General features: G+C 39.8%; 1 protein-coding gene across 6 annotated transcripts in view; it reads left to right on the top strand.

The window, feature by feature from the left end:
* Positions 1–23,891, top strand: part of APP (amyloid beta precursor protein) — a 253,679-nt gene that overhangs the window by 177,866 nt on the left and 51,922 nt on the right. For 5 of the 6 annotated variants that reach the window (XM_061627883.1, XM_061627879.1, XM_061627882.1 and 2 more), the window contains 3 exons: positions 2,529–2,662; positions 12,123–12,197; positions 14,218–14,376. In XM_061627883.1, the coding sequence (XP_061483867.1) occupies positions 2,529–2,662; positions 12,123–12,197; positions 14,218–14,376 (368 nt within the window). The remainder of the gene's footprint in view (positions 1–2,528; positions 2,663–12,122; positions 12,198–14,217; positions 14,377–23,891) is intronic. The other variant, XM_061627880.1, reaches the window with a different exon arrangement.

Consider the following 23,891-nt stretch of genomic DNA (forward strand, 5'->3'; position numbering starts at 1 on the left):
GTCAAGACTGCATTATTCTCTAACACAGATGTGCATTATGTTGCCTAAAATGAACAGCCAAGTATTGAACTGCATCAACCATTCTTCCTGCTATCCCTATGGTATTGGGAAGGGCCATAGCTCAGTCGTAGAGCATTTGTTTGCATACAGAAGGTCCCAGGTTCAATCCCTGGCATCTCCAGATAGAGCTGGGAGACAACCCTGTCTGAAATCTTCGGGAGCCGCTGCCAGTCAGTGTTGACAAGATGAGCTAGATGGAGCACTAGTCTGGCTTGGTATAAGGCAGATTCCTATATTCCTAGTGTCTATTTCTATTAATATTTTCTATTAATTAAAAAAAGTTATGTATTAATTAAAACACTTTTCTATTAATTAAAACAAGTTTTAATTTAAAAGCCAGAAAATGGCATGGTTGCAGAGTGGTAAGTGCTACACAGTTCATCACAAATTTCAAAGTCTCTGACTTAAGTGCCCAAGATTCTCAGGCAGATATTTGTCATTGCAACAATAGGGCTGTTTTTTGTTGAGGGGATTTAACATCTTTCTGTGTGCAAAATATTGTAGTCTGGGTATTAAAATTTGGTATCTTTGCCACAGATGTGCTTCCTTTTGAAGAAGCCACCTGTATCTCCTGGCAGGGAATGAGCAAGGACTTTGCATTTCTCTCTCAGAAATCAGGAATTGCTTTTGGAAACATAGGTTCTTTTGCCCTGTTGAGATATTAACAGTATAAGGTGGACATGTCTCAAATCAAAGTTGTTTGTTTTGTCTGACATACAGAAACTTGCTATTGTTGAACATGGCTACAACTTCCGGTTTGTGTAATCCCACTTGTTCAATTAGCATTGGTGCTATTCCCTAACAAGTGCTGTACCCAGACTCCCTGTTTGTCCAACAGGGAATTCTGTAACCTTTTTGTTAAGAGTTGCTGATTCTTTATTCTTGATTTAATAGTGCCTACCAACACTATGATTGTGACAGTAGAGAGCTGCTACTGTGGACTTTTCTGGCTATTATAAAGTAATTTGGACTGAATTTTCAGGAGATGAATGTGAGTCTTAAATAATTTTTAAAAAAAGCAACAGAGCCGTTTCACAAGCTGATGTATCTTAAATATTTGCCACTGGAATATATAGTTGTCTTTACCTAAATATAACTCCAAAATATAACTCCGCACTCAAATACATATACTCACAGGAAAGTACCCTTGCACAATTTGTGTATGTATCTTTTTCTTCAGAGGTTCTCTAAAAATATCTAGGGGTTATGCCCTGTACTATTGTGTAATGAAAGGGTTTGCAAAAATGTTTAAGTGCACAAGGGCTTTGAGGTGAAATAATTAAAATCTTTAAGTTTAGAAAGGTTTTGCTGATTGTCGAATGCATTTCTTTTTCTTTTCTATTTCTTCATTTGGAAAGTTTACTATCTGGCAGTTCTGAAAATTCAAAATGCTGCAAAAGGAATATATTAAATACATTTTACAATTGAATTTTGGATAAACAATAAAATAGGGCAATGAAATTCAAGTTAAGACATCTTGAGTACTTTTCTGCATATGTGCACATTACATTTTTAATATGTTTTTAATTTTTTTACTTGTAATTTGGGGAGGGACTGTTTTGCAGTAGTAGTCATGTAGAAGATCCCAGGTTCAATCCCTCCAATTAAATGGATTTGGTAGCAGGGAATGTGAAAGAACTCACCTGAGAACCTGGAAAGCCTCTGGTACTCAGATTAGACAATATTGGGCTAGATAAATAATTTGGGATAAGGCAGCTTCCCAGTATTCCTAATTCCACTTAAAACTGAATGAAAGATTAGGGAGACCCAAAATAATTAGCAGTGACATATGACTTTGGGCAATTAGGAATTATTAATATAGGTAATTAATGAGGAGAAGCATGTGACCCTTTTCTAGCAGTTAGAGATTTGTAGAGCTGCATAGATCAAATCATCTTAGTACACTGTTCCTATCTCCCAGTGAAATAGAACCACACTGTAAGTTTTCTATTTCAGCAATTTGAATGTGATGAGAAAAATGCAAGACTTTTTTTTTTAAAAAAACTGTACAGTATTGTCATAAACTATATATAGGAAAAAGGTATCACAGAGAAGAGATATAATATGGCCCCTCTGGGCTGCAGGCAGTATGGCTAAGGAGTTTAATTGCCTCTAGAGATGCTTTTGAAATATGTGTATGTGTGGAGGTACACGTGTTTGTTTTCAAAACACAGCATGTAGTTTTAAAATCCTTGCCTCCTCTGATTGGTTATATATTTTGGATAGTCTGGAATAACTTGAATCTTTGCATGCTTTCTTAATTCATTTTATGGGCAAAATCTTTTATCTATGTTTTTTCCACTGCAATGAAGAAAAATCCTTTCTTTATGAACCATCCTCTTTATATGCTTCTAGTAGCTAGTTGTTTTAAATAGTTGCACTATATTGGAAGTGTACAGATGCTTCTGTATTTCACTTTTAAGTGAACCTTTTGCCTCTTTATTCCTTTTGTAAATCCCCATCCCTAGTTCCCACCACAGCTGCCAGCACTCCTGATGCTGTTGACAAGTACCTGGAGACACCTGGTGATGAGAATGAACATTCCCATTTCCAAAAAGCAAAAGAGAGGCTTGAAGCTAAGCACCGTGAAAGGATGTCTCAGGTGAGATGCAAACTGGGTTTATAAACTGATCTTATTAGAGCTTGATATCCTACCCCCACCCCAGTAGGACAGATCTCTTTGCATCATTTATTCCACAAGTTTTTTTTCTGTGACAATCACTGCATTTGTATGGAACAGTAAACTATAATTTAGTGCTATGGGAATGAGCTGGAGTGAGCTTTCTCTGGTGCGGCTGTAAGGAAATCGGAAGCTTTTGCTTCCATTTTGAACTAACCATGGCTTGTCAGTTTGAACTGAGAACTGTGATTACTGAGCTGAGAACTGCAGCTTTTTCATATTGTCAGGGCTCTGTTAACATCAACTCCAGGAAATGGAGTTTTAGACTCTTCAGAAGCCCACTGTGAATTATTTGCAAGGTACTTTGAGGGTAAAGTTGCTCGCCTCCATAGCAATCTTGATGCTACATCTACTGTAGTTCCCAGTGAGGTGTCCAGTCTGCTGCAACATCTTGGGATCAGTTTCAGTTGATGCGGCCTGATGACATGGACAAAGTGCTTGTGACAATGTGGCCAGCAACATGTCCTCTTGACTCTTGCCCTTCTTGGCTTATTAAAGCTTGCCAGGGAGGTATGACTAGGTGAATCCAGGGTGTGGTCAATGCGTCTTTGTGAGTGGAAGTGGTCCCAGCTGGTCTGAAAGAGGCTGTGATCTGACCAGTCCTGAAAAAGGCCACCCTGAACCCATTGTTTTGTGACTGCCCAAGGCAATCAAGAGAGTTGTGGCACAGCAGTTGCAAATATTCTTGGATGAAAGAGATTATCTTTACCCATTCCAGTCTGGATTCAGACCTGGTTATGGGACTGAATTGGCCTTGGTTGCCCTGATGGATGACATTTATTGGGAGAGGGACACAGGGAGTATAACCCTGTTGTTCTTACTTGATCTCTCAGCAGCTTTTGATACCATTAACCGTGGTATCCATCTGAGTTGACTTGGTGGGATGGATATTGGCAGCATTGTTTTACATCTCCAGAGTTGTTTTCAGAGAATAGCATTGGGTGATTGTCTTTCAGCCCCCTGGCAGTTGTGCTGTGGGGTGCCACAGGGTACCATCTTGTCCCAAATGCTATTTAACACCTATATGAAGCCCTTGGGAGCAGTCATCAGGAGGTTTGGGGCAAGGTGTCAACAGTACACTGATGATACCCAGCTCTATTTCTCTGTAACATCTGAATTGGGAGAGGCTGTGCAAGCCCTAGACCGGTGCCCGGGCTCGATGGTGGGCTAGATGAGGGCCAATAAACTGAGTCTGAATCCTAGCAACATGGATGTCCTGTGGCTTGGTGGTTCCTGAGTTTGGATGATTGGTCAATTGCCTGCTTTGGATGGGGTTGTACTCCCTCTAAAAGTGTAAGTTTGTAGTTAGTGGGTGCTCCTTGATTCATCTTTGTCACTAAGGCCCAGGTGACCACAGTGGCTAGGAGTGCCTTTTACCAGCTTCAGCTGTTAAGACAGCTGCGGCCATTTCTGGACCAGGATAGCCTGACCATAGTTGTCCACACACTGGTAACCTCCAGGCTGGATTCCTGCAATGCACTCTATGTGGGGCTGCCCTTGAGGAAGCTATAGTTGGTGCAAAATGCTGCAGAGCAACTGCTCACTGGAGCAGGATATTGCCAATGTTATCCCACTGCTGAAAGAATTGCACTGGCTGCCCATTAGCTCCTGGGCCAAGTTCAAGGTTCTAAGTTTGGTGTACAGATCCCTATGCAGCTTGGGACCGAGATACCTGAAAGATAATCTTACCCCTTATAGACCCAGTTGATTACTGTGCTCTGCAGATGAGGGCCTCCTGCAGATACCGTCTTATCAGGAGGTCTGTTCCACACAACATAGGAAGTGGACCTTTACTGTTGTGGTACTGACACTTTGGAATTCCCTCCCCTTAACTGTTAGACTGTTATCTTTTCGGTGCCTATTGAAGACCTTCCTTTTTCAGTAAGCGTTTTAAGTAGAGACCTTATCCCAGTTTTCGTCTGTACCAGAGTTGCTTTTAAAAATTTTAAAAATTGCTTTTTCAATATGCTTTTAAGAAGTTTTGTTTTAATATATTTTTTGAGATGCTTTGTTTTAATGTGTGTTAAAGTCTTTTGTTTTTAAGATGTTTTAAAGTGTTTTTAGTGTTTCTGTTTGCTACCCTGGGCTCCTTCTGGGAAGAAGGGTGGGATATAAAATAAATAAATAAATAGCATTAACTATGATTTAGGGAAAAAGCCAGGATCAGAAACCACTTGTTAGCTTGTTTCCCAAACCATTGTTAATGCTAGTAAGATTTTTTCTGTGTTCAAACATAAGAGTAACTGCAGTTAGTTGAAAATGGAACCAAAATCTTCCAGTCTCTAGGCTGTGCCAGAGGAGGAGAAGGGGAAGCGCACTAGTCCAGAAGCTTGTATACATCATACTAAACCATTGTTTAGGACTACATGCAAACCAGACCCATAATATATCTCTTAAAATGTCCTGCAAGTGTTCTCCTTTGGAAACTTATTTCTTTTTGTAACACAGAGATGAATGTTTGTACTTAATGCATCGTTATTTTGAATGGAGCTCTCAGGATAAAGAATGCCAAGCTACACCCAAAATGATATGCCCATGGTCTTCTGTTATTATTACAATATCCTTCCATCTTCTCCTGCTGCCTTTGGCTGCTGAGAGCAGAATTAATTTTTATCAATGGAACCTGCAACAACTTATTGCTGCATGGAGTGTTCCTGTTCACCATTCCAATCAGTCAGCCATACTCCATGATATTATGTTCCATTCCCCCTCCCCTCCCTCATTTTCTCTTCTCCCTCCACAACCCATCAGCATTCCATGGACACTGAGCATGCTTTGTCCCCATGTGGCTAGATTTTGGGGCTCCCCTTTTTAGGGGACTTTTTTCTTATTTTTTTTAACTCCCCCAAGCTTGCTGGTACCTCCCTCATTAGTGGATAGGTTGGTTTTGGCAGCATAAGCATAGACACAACCTCTGGATTTTGGAAACAAAGTGAATAGTATGTTGCAAGTCCTTTTCAAGTCCCTAGATTGCTCTTGAGCTTGAAGGCTTTAGACCAGCCTTTCCCAGCTTTTGAGTCCACATCTGGGGACCCAAAGATTTAGACCATTTAAAAGTAATTTTAAATCGTGGCTGGCATCCAGTCAGAGAAAAGTAGTATTTGGTAGACTTGCACTTTTCATAGAAGCAATGTGGGGGGATGAACAATGGGTCTGTGCAAAGTGCACTGAGATATGCTTATGACTGTTCCATGTGTAAAAAAGGGATTTCTCTGTGTAGGAAAATGTATTAACAATGGCCCATAATATTTGTGCCCTGGTGCAGTTCTGTTCCAGGCAGCGGTCCCAGGTGGGGGACAGGGTTCTAGCAAAGTGGGGGCCTATGCTAGGCACAGAGTCCAGGGACACCAGATCACATACTGTTGGCACCAGTTCCAAGCACAAGAAGCAGTCAATTCATGCACAGGTCAAATTCCAGCAAGGCAGGTCAATACAGCGGAGGGTAAGCCCAGATAATGAAGGTCGTTCAGTCCAAAAGGGCAAAGTAGGGAGCACCCTGGATAACTCCAAGTGAAGCCTAGGCTGGAAAACAGACAAGTCAGGCTTGAATGTTGCTTCAACAAACTCAGAATGAGCCTTAAATAGGCCTGCAGCTTCCTTTGAGCAAATAACCCCACCTCTGCTAAGTGGAGCCTGTACTCTTGAAGGGGCCCAGCTTGCTTTTGGATTCCTGGATTCTGTGGTGCAGAAAAGGCCATAGTTCTACTCAGGCCTGGTTGAAGATGTCGTCTTAATCCATAGTCTCTTTAACAAGGATAGGTAGTCTGACCCTTGCGTCTTGTCATGCGCATGCTGGGAGGGTGTGTTGTCCGCAGCTATCCAGAATATGCGTAGTTAGCAAAACATGCATGTGTGCAGTCTTTGGAAGAAAATGCTCAGACATGGTACAGCTGCACTTTGGTGTTCAGTACTACTGATGGATACTTATTTGAGGGCCAAAGAGATATCACACCTGTATAATTGTACTCAGCTGGCCTTTAGATGCTCCTTTTTGCCTCTGCTGAATATGCTTGCCTCACCTGGCTGCCTGGTTGTGAAGAAACAGACTTGAACAAGCATAGTCACTGCCCTGGGTTCCTACTGGGAGGAAGGATGTCATATAATAATAATAATAATAATAATAATAATAATAATAATAATAGTCCAGAACAGGTACCATTTTCTTGCCTTCAAACTCTTTCTATGCCATTAAAAAATCAGTGAAGAATGTGATTTTGTCTTTTTCACCCAAGGTGCAAGAGATGTCCAAGTCCAGCACAGTTGCTGTTTTCTTCAATCAGACTGTCAACTTAGCATCAAACAGCCTGTTCCTGCTGGCTATGATAAAGTAGGGCCCAGTTTCAACTATCAGATCATTTCCCATCATGACAAATTGGGAGAGAGTTTCAACTACACATGATGAAGATGGACAAATGCATGTTTTCTAGCTAACTTGGATACTTTTGTTTACCAAGATTTATTTACCGCTTAATCAACAAAACCCCCTAAGCGGTTTATATTAGACAGTGTAAAATATTCATTGAAATATACTGATAAAATCCAAAATTAAAAACAAGTTGACATAAAGCTTATCAAAATATAAATAAAATCAGGAGTTTGAAAAAAATATTACATATTAAAATTACATGTCTGAGTAAGCTTGCCTAAACAGAAAAGTTTCTGGTGCAAAACAATACAGTGAAGGTGCCTGCCAATATTGATGGGCAGAGAGTTCCAGAGTGCAGATGCTGCCACAGTGAAATATTGATTCCTTACAAGTATGGAACAAACATTATGTGGCACTTGGCCACACAGTGGAGTCATTTTGGTTTCTCCCTGCTCATAACCCCCCACTTCTGTCAATCCAGCATCTATGAAATTCTTTTACAGTCATTTTCTTGTGTATCATTTTCAGAGCAGAAACCCTTGAATAACTGGGAAGAGAAGGAGGTGGGTTGGCCCTTTGCAGATGTCACTCACCTATGCCAGTAATGCATACACATTATGGAGGTTCAGATGAACCCCATCGTCCATTAAAAGCATGTGTTAGGGGGTTGAGGGCTATGTCAACATGTTCAGCCATGTGAAGGTGCACTACACACATACTAGTGTATATGTATGCTGCAAGGGAAGGGGAGATCCTGATTATAACGAGTTTTGTATTTGGGGGAAGCAGAGGGAGAAGCCCTTGTGTTAAATGCTTTCAAACCTTGGAGAATATTAGACTCCTTAAAAAAAAAAAAACCATAGTGCTCTTATTGAAAGCTACCGTAAAACCTCATCATACACACAGATTTCATTTTTATCAGTTTCTGAATCTTTTTATTTCAGGGAAATATAAGCTTGCCTACTTTATAGCTTCTTTTAAGGTACTCAGACACCTGTCTTTATCGTCTGAAGCATAAAGCTCCTTCTTCTCAGCCGCTACAGTAACTGAAGAAGGACAGTTAAAATATCCAAGGTCACTGCAGCCATGCCATAACACTTGATCCATTTTTACAGTGTTCTTCATATAATTTATATAGACATTTGTTTGTTTTTGTGGAAAATTGCCTTGTTCACATTTTCCATATGCTTTTTCTCTTAAAATATCGGCTGTGCCGATAATTGTAGTAGTATGTAGAACACTTACTCAGGATAAAAATGTCCTGCTTGAAGGATAATGGATTGGTGTGATTAGAATTTGTCTTAATAATCATAATGGATTACATATTTTGTTGCTTTCTCTCTCCTTTCCCAATTCTCTTCTCTCCACCCCCCACCCCTTGCATTGTGCCATGCTTTGTGTCCTGAATTCTGGGGACTGTTTGACTTTGAAATGGCTGGCTTCTTTAAATCTCAACCCAGAAGTTGTCATTTTCCTCGCATGAAACAGCCAAGTCTTTGAAGTACTATAAATCTGTAAGGCTGTGATTTGTGTTTTCACTGAAGGAGAATAGTTTTATAAGCACGTATAGGGCAACTTCATGGTTCTCGGGCAGCCCTTCTTTGATGAATGCAGATATTTCTAGTGATTTTTCTTTTTGTTACTGTCATTCTCCTCCGTCCTCGGCAGATGATTTTTTAAAAGTATTCATAATTTTTCTAAATCTGTGACCCTCAGGAGAAAAGAAGCATTCTTCCCTGTTTTCTTGTGGCGCTGATGCATATGGATGGTGTCTGGCAAAAGCAGATGATTTTTTCTGACCAGCTTGTATAAACAGACCATTCAGATTTTACTGTTGACAAAAACATAGCCTTCTAAAATAGCAGCTTTGGTCAGTGTGTTCTTTTTAAGATAATTGCGTTCTTTTAAGTTCTGCAAGGTATTTATCAACTTTGCACTAGAGTGAACTCTGGGCCTTCAAATTTACATCTCCTCAGACCAGCCATGTGAGCTGTCATTTTCTGATCTCATCTTCTTCATACTTAAAGTTTGGGGAGATTATAAGAGGTGATGAAACAAGCTGAATGCTGCCATGTCATCTTGGCAATAATGCTAATTTCCTCACTGTGCATTAACCAAGTGCATTTGACTTTAAATGTGAAGTTGGTCAAAAAGACAGCAAAAAAAAAAAATTCCATAGTTTGGTGAACTATTTATAAAACAAAATCTCTCTGTCTCTCTCTCTCTGTGTGTGTTTGTGAAAATTCATACTGAAGATTGATAAAGGGAAAATTTAGGGCCAAACTCTGTTATGCTTAATGCAATGCAGCGGCATCTTTTCATTTTCTTTCATTACAGCCGCAAGAGAATGTTTTTTTAAAAAAATCCAGTTCACCGTATACAGGGAACAGAGGTTTATCCCTTCCCTGCCCAGTCACACTCTCAGAAAGTTGGAGGCACATGGCTGTTGGTACCAATGAGAACTTTTTTTGCTAAGCTTTACAGCAGTGGGAGGGGGGAGTTGTGTCTGACTACGTACTACAATCCTGATTACACTCCCTCCCCCACCTGTGGCTGTAATTACTTTAACAAAGACAAAAGATGTAGCTGCATGCTACTGACATGGCTTGATTCTTAGTCCATGGGTCCCCCATCTTCTTGGGCATGGAGGCATATTTGAAAATCCAAGAAACTATCAAGGGCACCACAAAATACCCATTTCAGAGAAGAAAAATTGCCTATGCTCAGAACTCCCTTTCCCCCACAACAGGCAAAACCTGTGGTTTTCTCCAAAGCAAATAAAACACCAAAAGTAGACAGCCCTCTTCCCCAGCCAAAAAGAAAAAAATGGGAAGGGAAAAGAAAAAGGGGAAAAAAACCCTCTCAGGAATGAGGAAGCTGATCTCTTAATTTATGATTTCAGAAATCATCATCCTGCTGTGATTCATAATCCCTGAACATAATATATAATACAATCTGCTCACTAACTTGTGTAACTTTTCAGTTTTTGCCCCCTGAAACACACACCAATCTTGCAATCCCCTAATGCACAATAAGATTAAATTTTCGAATACAAAATTTAAGCTGCTGATCGTTAGGAACAGTTTTAGAACTGTTATTTTATTTGTCCATTTGATTTAAGGCTCATGTCACTGTGACTGAAAAATTAAAACACTTCAAATTAAATGATATTGTGAAGGGAAATGCTTCATTTTTACCCATTTGCTTTGTACCTTTACATATAAAATCTGACTTATTTTCATAGTCAGCATGGTGTGGTGGACAGAATAGTGAGTTTGAAACCTGTTCTTGGAAAGGCAGCTTACTTTTGTTGCCTTGCGCCCAGTACTTTCAGTCTGAAGTACCTTTGAAGATTATTGGGAAAGTAAATGAATAAGAATGACAAACTTGTATTCTAAAAATGTATTACAAATTCTAAATAAATAAGAATAGCCATGTGGTTGGTTAAAAATAGAAAATGCAAAACTATTTAGCAGATACACCACAAAATCCTAACCATGTCTACTCAAAAGTAAGTGCTAATGAATTTTGTGGGGCTTACTCCCAGGTAAGCAGGGTCACGACTGCAGCTACAGTTTTTGAAAAAGTTTATGATTATAGGAACATGGTTGTGTGACAGTGATTTTGGATTGTTGAGTACGTTGCCACCTGAAGCTAGCAAGTCACCAGCAGTTTCCTTACAGCAGAGTGCCACTGCTTTTCATTCCCAGAGACGATCTTCTGGATTACTCAGAATATACATACTGCATGTTTTCCTGTGTTCTTGTGCCAATATTGCAGTTGGGTCTTAAACAGCCTCTGAAGTCAAAATCTTGATCATATGGAAGAGAGCCAAAGTAGCACAAGCTGAAAACACTCTCCAGGCCTCTTTTAATCCAAACCTGGTGAACATGCTGTGGTTTTGTGAGAATGGTTTGTGTAGAAAATAAGTTTTAGAACCCAAAACAGTGAGTTAACTAAAATGAATTTATTTAAACATCTTGCTGCTTCAAGGATAAAAGTTAGTGCATTCATTTATAATGTCACTACAGACTATTGGAATATCCATACAGAAGGAGTTGGCATGTTCCCAGGGCATGGATCTGATGTAACACATCTGTTGCTTGCAAACCACATTGTAGCAATCTGTTCATATGCTGCTCCTCTTCTGTTGCATATGGCAGACAAACAGGGTGGACATGTCCACATAGAAAGCTGATTTGTATTTATGGTACTCTTTTCCTCACTTCTGTTTTGAAGCAGAAACTCTGCTGAGTTTCCTTTCCAGTTTGATCTTCTTGCAAAGGAAACAGCTGCAGTTGTACACTTGCACAATGTCAAAACCCTTTCCCCTCTCAACTGCTCTCCACTGGACACCTGATGGGTGGAGGGAGGGGCTCAGAGGGCTGGATGAAATCCGGCTGTGGGCTAGGGATTCCCTACCACTCCTCTACTCAGGCTCCCTAAAATACTTACACTGCTTAAACATACTTTTGCAGTGTCTCTGATTATTCAAACATCATATTAACAAATACAGCTAGAGCACTGCATTGCTTCATAGGAATATTTTCAACATAGGAATCTAGAATAAGTATTGTGCATGAAAGCATTTGTATTTAAACGTTTTACTGTGTACCTTTTTAAAGCGATATTTCATATATGATAAAGGGAACTAGAATGCAAAAATCACATTGAGCTTGATCTTTTGTTTGTGATGGCATACAGCCTAGGGTTGATAAAATAGTTGCAGTTACAGTTACAGTATTTTGAAAAGAAAAGAAAATTCTGAAGCTGAAATAGTATACATACCTGGTAATAAATCTCATTGAACTCTACTCCTGAGTAGATGTGTGTACGATTGCACAATTAAGTATCCATCAAACATAAAAATGCCAACAACACCTCTGATAGCTATTCAGATTAAAATCACAGTTTTTATCAGATTAATTTTATTTCTGCAACCAATCAAATATCTCAAATGACCTTCCAAGTCTGAACATAATACAATTCGCTCATTTTCTGTTTATGTCTGGGCAGGTCATGAGGGAATGGGAGGAGGCAGAACACCAAGCAAAGAATTTGCCAAAGGCTGATAAAAAGGCAGTCATCCAGGTAAAAAAAAGAAAAAATAATGTTCTGTACCAACTAGGATTGTAAAATTAAAAATAAAGGTCTGGTAAAACTGAGTTCCAACATGTTTGCCAAGGGTGCTTGTTATTTACTGTGAATTGGAGATCATTCCCTTAATACAATGTGGAATGAGCTTTTATATGTCTCTAGCTGACTTAACCTTCGTCACACATTAACAATATAGCTGAAGTATGGCTGTTAAGAGGTCTAACCACTGAGCATGTGCCTATTGGAGATTTGGGTTTCAAGTTTTAAGATCAGAGGCAGCATGAGACTTCCTGGGGTCTTTGGCACAGTGATGCCAATGAGGCCCTAACTTCCCAGCTAGCCCCCTCCCCCACATGCAGCTGTGCGGGTTTTTTTTACATATTTTTAAATGTATTTAAATATTAGAATCATAGAGCTGGAAGGGGCCTATAAGGCCACTGAGTCCAAGCCCCTCCTCAATGCAGGAATCCAACTGAAAGCATACCCAACAGATGGCTGTCCAGCTGCCTCTTGAATGCCTCCAGTGTTGGAGAGCCACCACCTCCCTAGGTAATTGGTTCCATTGTCACACCACTCTGACAGCTAGGAAGTTTTTCCTGATGTTCATTTGAAATCTGGCTTCCTGTAACTTGAGCCCATTATTCTGTGTCCTGCACTCTGGGACGATATGAGAAGAGATTCTGGCCCTCCTCTGTGTGACAACCTTTCAAGTACTTGAAGAGTGCTTTCACATCTCCCCTCAGTCTTCTCAAGACTAAACATGCCCAGTTCTTTCAGTCTCTCCTCATAGGGCTTATTAATCAATTGCACCTTCATATAAAATATCACGAGGTGGCATACAGACTAAAAACACAGTATTACAATTTTTAAAAATCCAACACATCAGTAAGAGTTGGTTGGCAAAGAATCTCTGTTTTGAAATGCCTGTCTGAATAATACAATTTTTAGATTGTCTAAAACCAAGCAGGGATCACTCCTGCCATACCTCTATTGGCAAGGAGTTCCACAATGCAGGGCCTACCACAGCAAATGCTCAGTCCCTGGTAAAGGCCAGCTGAATCTCAGGGGCATGTGGGGCCACCAAAAGTGCCCCATCAGAAGACCACAGCAATCAAGGCGAAGCATAAGGAATCAGGTGTCCTTCAGATACTTTGGGCCCAAGTCATTTAACACAAGAGCCTTGAACCTGGCCTGGGAGCAGATTGATATCCAGGGCAGCTCTCTCAGCAGCAGAGCAACATGTTGACAGTAGCTGCTCCTGTGAGCAATCTGGCTGCTACATTCTGCACTAGCTGCAGCTTCTGGAACAGACACAAGGGCAGCCCCACGTAAAGTGTGTTACAGTAATCAAGTCTTTTTTTCTTCACTGTCACACAGCAACAACACACCTCAGCTCCTACCCAAAAGTGGTACACCAGTCACCTACCATTAAAATGGCTGACTGACGGGTTGGCACTGAGTGGTGACACAGCCAGGTTAGGCCTGGAAGGGCTCTCCTGAGTCTCTGAGGCCCTCAGCCAGTACCCACCATGGCCAGCTACTGGTGCTGGGCCTGCTTAAGAAGAAACTGCATGCATTGGGACCTCATGTTCAGTTTTTTTATTTAAAGAACACCATTCAGTTCAGAATTAAATGCTTTTTTGAAAAGAAAAGATATCTTTTTTATCATTAGCTCTGTAAAGAATGGGCTTTCTTTCCTTGATTATGTACATTCAAGTAGTTTTTGTGGTGACAAAGATCCAAGTGTAAACTATAATCACATCATTGGATCATGCAGTAATATCACTTGCTCCCATGATTTTTAAAAGGAGTGTGGGAAAGATTGGCAGTGCATGGTAAAAAAAAAAAAAAAAAAGGTCAGGAAATGCAAATTGCCAGAAGCCCCCAGTTTAGTCAGTGCAACTCCAAGTCCTTTTAAAAATGGGTTGTTTCATGTTTAGAATCAAGTATGTAGCATCTGCTTGTTGAAGTTTCCTGTTGCTTTCTTGTGATGCTTACATTTCTTTTACAACAGCATTTCCAAGAGAAGGTGGAATCATTGGAACAAGAAGCTGCAAATGAAAGACAGCAGCTAGTTGAGACTCACATGGCACGAGTTGAAGCCATGCTCAACGACCGTCGTCGTGTTGCTCTGGAGAACTACATAACAGCTCTGCAGGCTGATCCTCCAAAAGTAAGCAGAATTGGGTTTGGAGTAAGCGTAGATATGCTGCCTGATTCTATGTATATTTCCTTGGAAGTAAGTTCCATTGTATCCAAGTGGGACATATATTCCCAGGTAAGTGGATCCACACATACCTGCTTGGCAAAAAGCTAGTTTGCACTCACTAAGGCTTATGTTTAAATAAACATGTTTAGGGTTAGGCTGTAAGTTAACTAGAGTATATTTTGGTATGGAGTTGTGAACCTTCTCTGAGTACAAATTTAAAATGTATTCACCAATAGGCAAAAAACCTTGCGGTTTAAGAATGTACCTATAGCCCACAAATATTTCTATCAAACTTTAAAAAGCAGGGAAATTGGGCAGCTATAGTGAATGCAGCAGGAGACCTAACCTCCTCTCTGAGATACTGGACTGCCCTACAAATTTGTCAAAATGCAAACACAATTTGAGTTGGTCTTTCACAGTCCAATCCACTTCCTGTGTAGCTTGGAAGAATTTGGTAACAAGTGCCTCTGAGCATATGGTGAGTGGTGGCAACACCTTCAATGAGCACAAATAATAGAAAAGACATGTGCTGTGCTGATGTTATTTTAGCAGGGAAGAAGCAACATTATTAAGACAGTTGATATAGTTCAGATGGTCACTTTAAATATGTCTGATTTCCTTTGCAGTTTTAGTGAAGTTTCCTATAGGAAATCATTTTCTTTTGTTGCTATTTCTATTAATATGTGAAGTATAGCAACACTTTGCAAAATTTACACTAAAAAACCGCCAAAAATAATTGTGGAATAATGGCACTGACTATTCTGCAGAATAGTCTCCAGTGGACAGAGGGGAGGAGGGGGATGGGAGCAGGCAGGGGAGGAGGACAGGTTTGATCATTTGCATGTTTATTGAGTTCAGTGGGATTTACTCCTGTGCAGTCATGCTTAGTATAGGTAAAACTGACTGGGGTAGAGGGAGAGAGGAATGACTGGAGTGGGCAGGGGAGGGGGAAGAAGGAAGAGGGGAGGGGGAAGGGAGAGGAGAGGGGAAAGGCAGGTTTGATCATTTTCATGCTTACTGAGTTCAGTGGTATTTACTCCTGTGCAATCATGCTTAAGATAGGTAAAACTGACCAGGGGGAGGAGGGGGAAGGGGATTAGAATGGCGAGGGAAGGGCAAAGGAAAGGGGAGGGAAGGGGCACAAGGGAGGGGATAGGAGGGCGGAGAAGGGAGGTTGGGTTTGATCATTTGCATACTTTTTTAATTCATTGGGATTTATTTCTGTTTGAAAATGGAAATGGGTTGCCTTCAAGTCCATCCCAACTTATGGAGACCCCGTGAATAGGGTTTTCATGGTAAATGGTAGCCAGAGGTGGTTTTACCATTGCATTCCTCTGAGGCTGAGAGACAGTGACTGGCCCAAGGTCACCCAGTGGGCTTCATGGCTATGTAGGGATTCGAACCCTGATTTCCCAGGTCGTAGTCCAACACTGACCCAGGGGAGGGGTAGGAGAAGAGGGAGGGGAGGAGATTGGGTGGGTGGGCACTGGGCAGAGGGGAAGCCCCGTTCCTTTCCAAAAGGAAAACATTGTGAGCAGTATAATTGCTTTTCAGCTTTCCCCCCACCTTTTTATTCTACAGCAGGCACATGTAGTCTCTCACCCAAATTTAAACCAAAGCTGTCCCTGGCCACATCCATACCAGGCCTTTATTTCACTTTGGACAGTCATGGATTCTCTCAAAGAATCCTGGGAAGTGTAGTAGTGAAGGGTGCTGAGAGTTGCTAGGAGACATCCTGTTCCCCTCATAGACCTTCAATCAGAGTGGCTGACTGTTAAACCAGTCTGCCCACTGGAGCTCTGTCGGTGGAATAGGAGTCTCCTCTCAGCACCCTTCAAAAACTACACTTCCCAGGATTCTCTGGGGAAAGTCATGACTGTCTCAAGTGAAATCAAAGTCTGGTGTGGGTGTGGCTCCCTGATTAGCCAAGCCCAGCAGCTGTGAATTCTGGCTTTTAGAACACTGACAGTTGGTTTTTACTGAGCATGCCCAACATTATCATTCAGTTCAATGCAAAATTTATTAAATTAATTAAAAATCAGCCAGGCATTTTTTAGACTTTTAAACTGCAGAAGATGAAGGTCAGAGTATGGGCAAGCTCAGTAATAGGATTCCAGGTACTCTGTGAACATGGCTGATTTTTAATGAATTTCAACACATTATGAGAACTCCGACAGAAAAAAGTACAAAAGGGCTCTGGGTTTTTTTTCTTTCTCTTTTTACACTTTTAACTCTATTCGCTCTGACTGTTTTGTGTATTGCCATGAAAATTGAGAGGGTTGTTAAGCAAGTGTTTCTGAGTTCAGGACTATAGGTTTTGTAAAGTTTTGTTTTGAAATGAGCTTATGGGAAGCATCAGACTGAGATGGGGGAGTATTTTCAATTTAACATTACGGAATGTGAAAAATCCACACTGGCTATAATATACAACCACTCTCGTGACTGTGTAATGAAAGATCATGTAACGTTACCTTTCCCTTAAATGTACGATGTGAATTTAAAAGTTAATGCCATAATGGTTGGGATATTGCTAGGGTATTGTCCAAGATTAAGTATGTACTGCAACAGAGCATACTTTGTATGTTTCCTTTTTCCTCAGATGATATCCTGTGAATGTGATCATTCCATGTGTCAGTTCACTACTTAGTTGGTTACTTACAGAAATTTCACACAGTTTTGGAAAAGTATTGTGAGAGTTGCACCAAGGGTTAATGCAGTCTTAATCAGGGTATGTTGCAAATTGCACATCTTAGACTATTCTGCCAGTGCAAGCCCTGGTCTCACCAGTGAGGCCTCTGACAGTCCTGGTATCAACTGACTGCCTTTAACTATTAAAAAGATAAGATATATTAGTTCACTTGAAAGTTCATTTAGTGGTCCACGAAGAGCCCCATCAATTTTATAGTGGTTGGTAAAAGAAATTGTTTGAGAAAAACTGGCCTGATACAGCGACTTGATGCACCAGTACAGAAGTAGTTTAGGATGGAGTATACCAACTGTTGTACCAAACTATATGTGACTTGAAATAGCATTGTTATTGTTATTATTACCCCCTTTCCTTCCAGGCACAGGGTTGATGAAATCCCCTGTCCATTACCGCTGTTAGCCCATGAAGAGAAGCTGCCATTGGTGCTAATGGGGTGATGACATCAGGACCATGTTGAGGGAGGACTGATTGGTCTCTCTCTCTCTCTCTCTCTCTCTCTCTCTCTCTCTCTCTCTCTCGTGTGTGTGTGTGTTTAGAACCCACCCTATAGGGATTTTAGGTTGTTTTTAAAGTTGTTTTAACCCACCCTGGGACCTTTGGGTGAAGTGAGGGTAGTAATATTGATAATAAATGAAAGAAAGAGTTGTAGTTACTCAAAGGAAAAGTGTGTACAATGTCAAAACAAAGGACTTTGCTGTACAGAGGCAAGAATTTAGATATTTTCAAAATTCCTCTGTATCTTTTAAAGATGTATTAGACTACATATAGAAGGAAAGAGAAAACTGTAAGTGCAAGTTGTAGGCCCACAAATCTTAAGCAGATGGGGGGAATCACTATGTTATAGAAAGAGAATTTAGAAGAGAATTAAGATTCTGTAAAGGTAGTGTTTGAGTTTCACAGTTTATCAGCTTGCCCCGTCTACAGTTAATTACATAAATTGATGGATTCTTCATACCCGTAGTTCCTCAGTAAGTAAGCAAATAAATAAATAAATAAATGTATAAGTGAATATAATTTTGCCCTTTCTGTAATTAGATAAATCAGTTCAGAGTTCTCAGTTGTCCTGTCAGTTCCATAACGTAGCATTCTTAGCATAATGAGACAGTTTTGCTGTATTCAGGAGGCTGAGACTAGCAAGAAATTGGTTAGTCTTGGTATTCAATAATTTAGGGTAATGATCCAAATTGGCAAGTAAATAACGCATGTACAGAAGGAAAGTCCAAATTGTAAAAACAAATCTGTCTTCTTACAAAGATAAATGAGTAAAAATATTTTTATACCTCTTGTCAACATGGAAAATTATTTTATAGAGCTCAGATAGCCCCCTGCTGGTTTCCATGAGTAATGTTTTTTTTCCTTTCATTTGTATACTTCTCTCTCTCACACACACACATACAGGATAGTGACAAACAGCATCTGGAATATGGATTCTTTTAGTGCTTATAAATACTATAACACAATATTAATCCAATAATTATAGACATGCATCCTTGATAGAGGCTGATGTAATCATCAGTTCTAAAGAATAAGAACTATGCAGTGGCGTCAGAGACATGATCAGGGAAGAATGAAAAAACAATACCTCTAGTTAAAAAGAGAGAAAGACCTCAATGGATGACTGAAGAAACTCTTAAAATGGTTAAAGGCAGAAGGAAAGCAAAAGCAAGAGGAGATAGAAACACAGTTAGAACCCTAAATGCAACAATACAGCAACTAGTAAGTAGGGACAGAGAGCTATTACAATAGTTATTGTATAGAAATGGAAGAGGACAACAGAAAGGGTAGAACAAGAGCCCTGTTCCAAAAGATTAGAGAAAAGAAGTTCAATTTAAACCAAGAGTAGGGATGTTGAATAATCAACAGGGGAACACACTGACTGACCTAGATGAAATAAAAGGAAGATGAAAGCAATACACTGAAGAACTCTATAAAAGAGATGCAAAGATGTGACAGATGCATTCATGGAGGAACCGTATGATGAAGAACCAGAAATTTTAGAATGTGAGGTGAAAGCTATCCTTAAAATACGTGGAAGAAACAAATCACCAAGAACAGATGGCATACCAATAGAGTTTGTACAAGCTACTGAGACTGAATCTGTCCAAATATTGAAAAAAATTGTCAACAAATATGGAAAACTAAACAATGGCCCACAGACTGGAAGCGTTGAATATATATCCCAATTCCAAAGAAAGGGGATCCCAGGGAATGCAGTAACTATCAAACTATAACCTTAATATCCCATGCAAGTAAAGTAATGCTCAAGATTCTACAACAAAGGCTCTTACCATATATGGAGCGAGAAATGCCAGATGTCCAAGCTGGATTTAGAAAGGGAAGAGGCACCAGAGATCATATTGCAAACATACGTTGGATAATGGAATGGACCAAGGAATTTCAGAAGGAAATCACCCTGTGCTTTATAGATTACAGCAAAGCCTTTGTTTGTGTAGATCACGAAAAACTATGGAATGCTTTAAAAGAGATAGGGCTGCCACGGCATCTGATTGTCCTGATGCGCAACCTATACTCTGGACAAGAGGCTACTGTAAGGACAGAATATGGAGAAACTGATTGGTTCCCCATCAGAAAGGGTGTGAGACAGGGCTGTATTTTATCACCCTATTTGTTTAATCTATACGCAGAACATATCATACGGAAATCATACTACTAGCAGAAACCAGTAATGATTTAAAACGAATGCTGATGAAAGTTAGAGGAAAGCACAAAAGCAGGACTACAGCTGAACATCAAGTAGTGACAACAGAAGATTTATGTAACTTTAAAGTTGACGACATTGAATGTGTCAAGGATTATCAATACCTTGGCACAGTCCTTAACCAAAATGGAGACAATAGTCAAGAAATCAGAAGAAGGCTAGGACTGGGGAGGGCAGCTGTGAGAAAACTAGGAAAGGTCCTCAAATGTAAAGATATATCACTGAACACCAAAGTCAGGATCATTCATATTCCCGATCTCTATGGATGTGAAAGGTGGAGAGTAAAAAAAGCGGATAAGAGAAAAATCAGCTCATTTGAAATGTGGTGTTGGAGGAGAGCTTTGCACATACCATGGATTGTGAAAAAGACAAATAATTGGGTGTTAGAACAAATTAAACCAGAACTGTCAGTAGAAGCTAAAATGATGAAACTGAGCTTATCGTACTTTGGACATATAATGAGAAGACTTGATTCACTAGAAAAGAAAATAATGTTGGGAAAAACAGAAGGGAGTAGAAAAAGAGGAAGGCCAAACGAGATGGATTGATTCCATAAAGGAAGCCACAGACCTGAACTTACAGGATCTGAACGGGGTGGTTCATAACAGATGCTATTGGAGGTGGCTGATTCATAGGGTTGCCATAAGCTGTAATCGACTTGAAGGCACATAACAACAACAACAACTAAGAGTTCCAGATTTTTAATTTTATTTTTAAATGTTTTTCTTTCAGCAGACATGATCTCCTAAGTGGTTGTATCCCGCATGTCTTTCATCATGGGGCTTGAGGGGTATATAGAGTTCTCAACCAGTTTCCCATCAAAACACTAATCAGACCCTAAGCTGCTTAGATTTAGCAAAGTTGTTACATTATATGCTTTCACATTTCTTTTGGAGGGCCAGATTCTCTTAATACTTTTTTCCCAGCTTTTACAGAACTCTTCTACAGGCAGAATAGAGAGGCAGCTGGCAGGGTTGGTATTAAATACATTGTATTTCATCAGGTAACAAAAATTGGTGATTGCAGTAGGCAATTATTTTGAATAATGATTTTGGTCTCATGTAATCTTTGCAATAGTGTTGTGAGTTTGGACTGGGCAACGAGTACTATGCCAGTGTGAAGAAGAGTTGAATGTTTTAGCATCTACGAGTGCTAGCATCTCTAATTATCATTTTTTTTATTGGATAACCTATACCCTAAACCAGCCTTCGCCTCCAAATATTTGAACTATAGCTCCCTTATCCATGACCATTGGCCATACTGGCTGGGGCTGATAGGAGCTACAGTCCGAAACATTTGGAGGGCACCAGGTTGGAGAAGGTTCCTCTAAACTTATGCAAGCAACAGTTGGTCCAGCAAAAGATCTATTTTGGATCTGCATGTTTTATATGAGAAACAGAGTTATTCTGGTCAGAGTTTTAAAAATAAGATCACGAGTATGCAGAAAACGTATTATTCACAAGTTATAGATACCCAGTTCCTTATGCGTTTTGGATTAGAAAGCCCTTCTTCAAGGGAATAGTTAATGTTGTTAGTAGCTACTTATCTGTGAAAATCTCAGCCATTGTATCTGCCTTAAACTTAAGAAGTTGACACTGACTTCTGAAACTTCTGCATTTCAGGTGGTTATGACCACTGTTACTTTGCTGAAGAAGAGCTCCAGACATGTTGGGATTTAAATATATTTCCTTTACGAATCATAATTTTCTGGCATGCCCGTTATATTCTTTTTGTTGTCGTTGTTAGCAGCAGCTTCTTTTGTCTTCTCATCAGAGTTCAGCAGTATGTCTTAGGCAATACAAAAGACTGTAGATCAATCTTTCCCAACCTTTGAGCTCCCAGTTGTTGCTTGAGTTCAATTCCCATCATTCCTGAACATTAGCATTGCTGACTGGGGCTGACTGAGTTGTAATCCAAAATCATCTGGGGTCCCAAAGGTTGGGAAATGCTGCTGTAGTTCATGTTCTCAGGCTTCTTTTTTACACAACAATAATAATGCTTCAGGAAAGGAGAAAACTCATGCCTTCACTAACTAACTAAGAACTAACTTAATGCCGTCAATGGATATCAGGTTTGGGGGAGGTGTTCACCTTGTCTTCCAAACCCCTACTTTAATCTTAATGCCACTGATGCTGTGTGCAAAATGAAAACTAATGCACATTGTACTAAGCTATGCTTGTTCATTTTTCATACCAGTTCATCTTCACTAGTTTGTGCAATATAAATTATAAGCTGGCCTTTGGACCAGTCTTTTTACAAGCAACAGGACACCCTCAGCCTCATTTGGAGCCACTATAATATATGGCAGTTCCTATAACAATCTTGTGTTGTAACATGTACAGGTAAAGCTTTACTACCACAGTTGTCAGGGAGGAAGGCAAGGGAAGAGAGAAAAAGAGATAGATGGGAAGGGGTTGGAAACTAATGAGTTTGGGGAATGAAAGAGAAGATGGTGAGAGGGAATTTTTGCCATGGTTTGCTACTTACAAAGGAAAGGTTGTGTGCAGTCAATAAATACACTGTTAAGCAATTTAGGTAACCAAAACTGAGTCCATGGATTTGTTTTAGGAGATTACAAGTGGGACCTGCAAGAAAATGTTGGAAGTGTTTAGTGCTTCTGTATTCCAGTCAGTCAGCCCCATGCCCTCCTAAACAATGCTCAGGTCTTTTCCCCCTCACACCTGATTTTCCCTTCCCTTCCCTTCCCTTCCCTTCCCTACGGTCAGCATTTGTGACCTCTGAGCATGCTCAGTCTTCATTGGGCTGTTTTGAGGTCCTCCCCTTTAGGCTTCCCCCCCCCCAAAAAATGTTTTTATATATTTTTTGCAAACATTGGGGTTCCTCCAGGCCTGTACTTTCTTGTGCATTTTGGCTATTTTATTATTTATTTATTTATTTATTTTATTATTTGATTTATATCCCGCCCTTCCTCCCAGCAGGAGCCCAGGGCGGCAAACAGAAACTCTAAAAACGCTTTAAAACATCATAAAAAGACGTTAAAATACATTAAAACAAAACAACGTTAAAAACATTTTTAAAAAGCTTTAAAAACATCTTTAAAAACAAAAAAAGGGTTAAAAACATATTATTAAAGAGAACGTATTAAAAGCAATTCTAACACAGATGCAGACTGGCTACATAATCAACGGCACTCAAGCCTGAACATTGGCAACAGTGGGAATGATTGTGGGAGAATTATTATTCTGTGAGTCGAAGGAGTAACTGGCTACTGATAGGACCAGAGTTTTTTATTTTGCATCTTCACAGCAAGGCTTATAAAGTGTTCTAGAAACAAAAGATTTCAGATTATATCTGCAACTCTGGATAAATCCAACACATACGTTTTTATACGTTTTTCTCAACAATGTGAAATTCTTCCATGACATACTAAATTCCATAGTTTCAGGTTGAAATGAAATGTGCAATTTGCACACAATTATAATCCTAGTTTTCATTGAGAACAACTAGGAAAACTGACAATGAATTTGAATATGATTCTATCTCCTAAGTAATAGATTTGCTTAGATGAGTAGTATTTCCTTTGTGTGAAGTAGCATTCTTGAGAACTAGAAAATTACATGAAATACATTCCTTAGTAATGAATGCAACAGAATATGAGTCCTGAAAAATGTTGAACCTGAGTGATCTCATCTGTAAGTAAAACTGTATAAAGCTGAAATTAAGCTGTCTTTGCACATAGGAGGGTGATGACAAGATCTAGGGCCTTCTCAGTGGTGGCCCCCGAACTATGGAACAGTCTCCCTGAGGAAGTATGCCTGGCGCCGACTCTGCTTTCCTTCCGGCGCCAGGTCAAAACCTTCCTATTCTCTGAAGCATTTTAAGTTACATTGATCTAATTTTAATAATGTTTATTGTATTGTTGATTGTATTTTAATATTATTTTGTTATTCATTGTATTTTTATACTATTTTATGTTCACCGCCCAGAGAGCTATCGCTAGTCGGGCGGTATATAAATTTAATAAATAATAATAATAGGAGTTCCTGTGCTTTCTTAGAACTTTTAATTGCTAATTGCCCACCTAATCTGGTT

This window comes from Rhineura floridana, chromosome 5, assembly GCF_030035675.1.
Source record: "Rhineura floridana isolate rRhiFlo1 chromosome 5, rRhiFlo1.hap2, whole genome shotgun sequence".
NCBI classification, from domain to species: domain Eukaryota; kingdom Metazoa; phylum Chordata; class Lepidosauria; order Squamata; family Rhineuridae; genus Rhineura; species Rhineura floridana.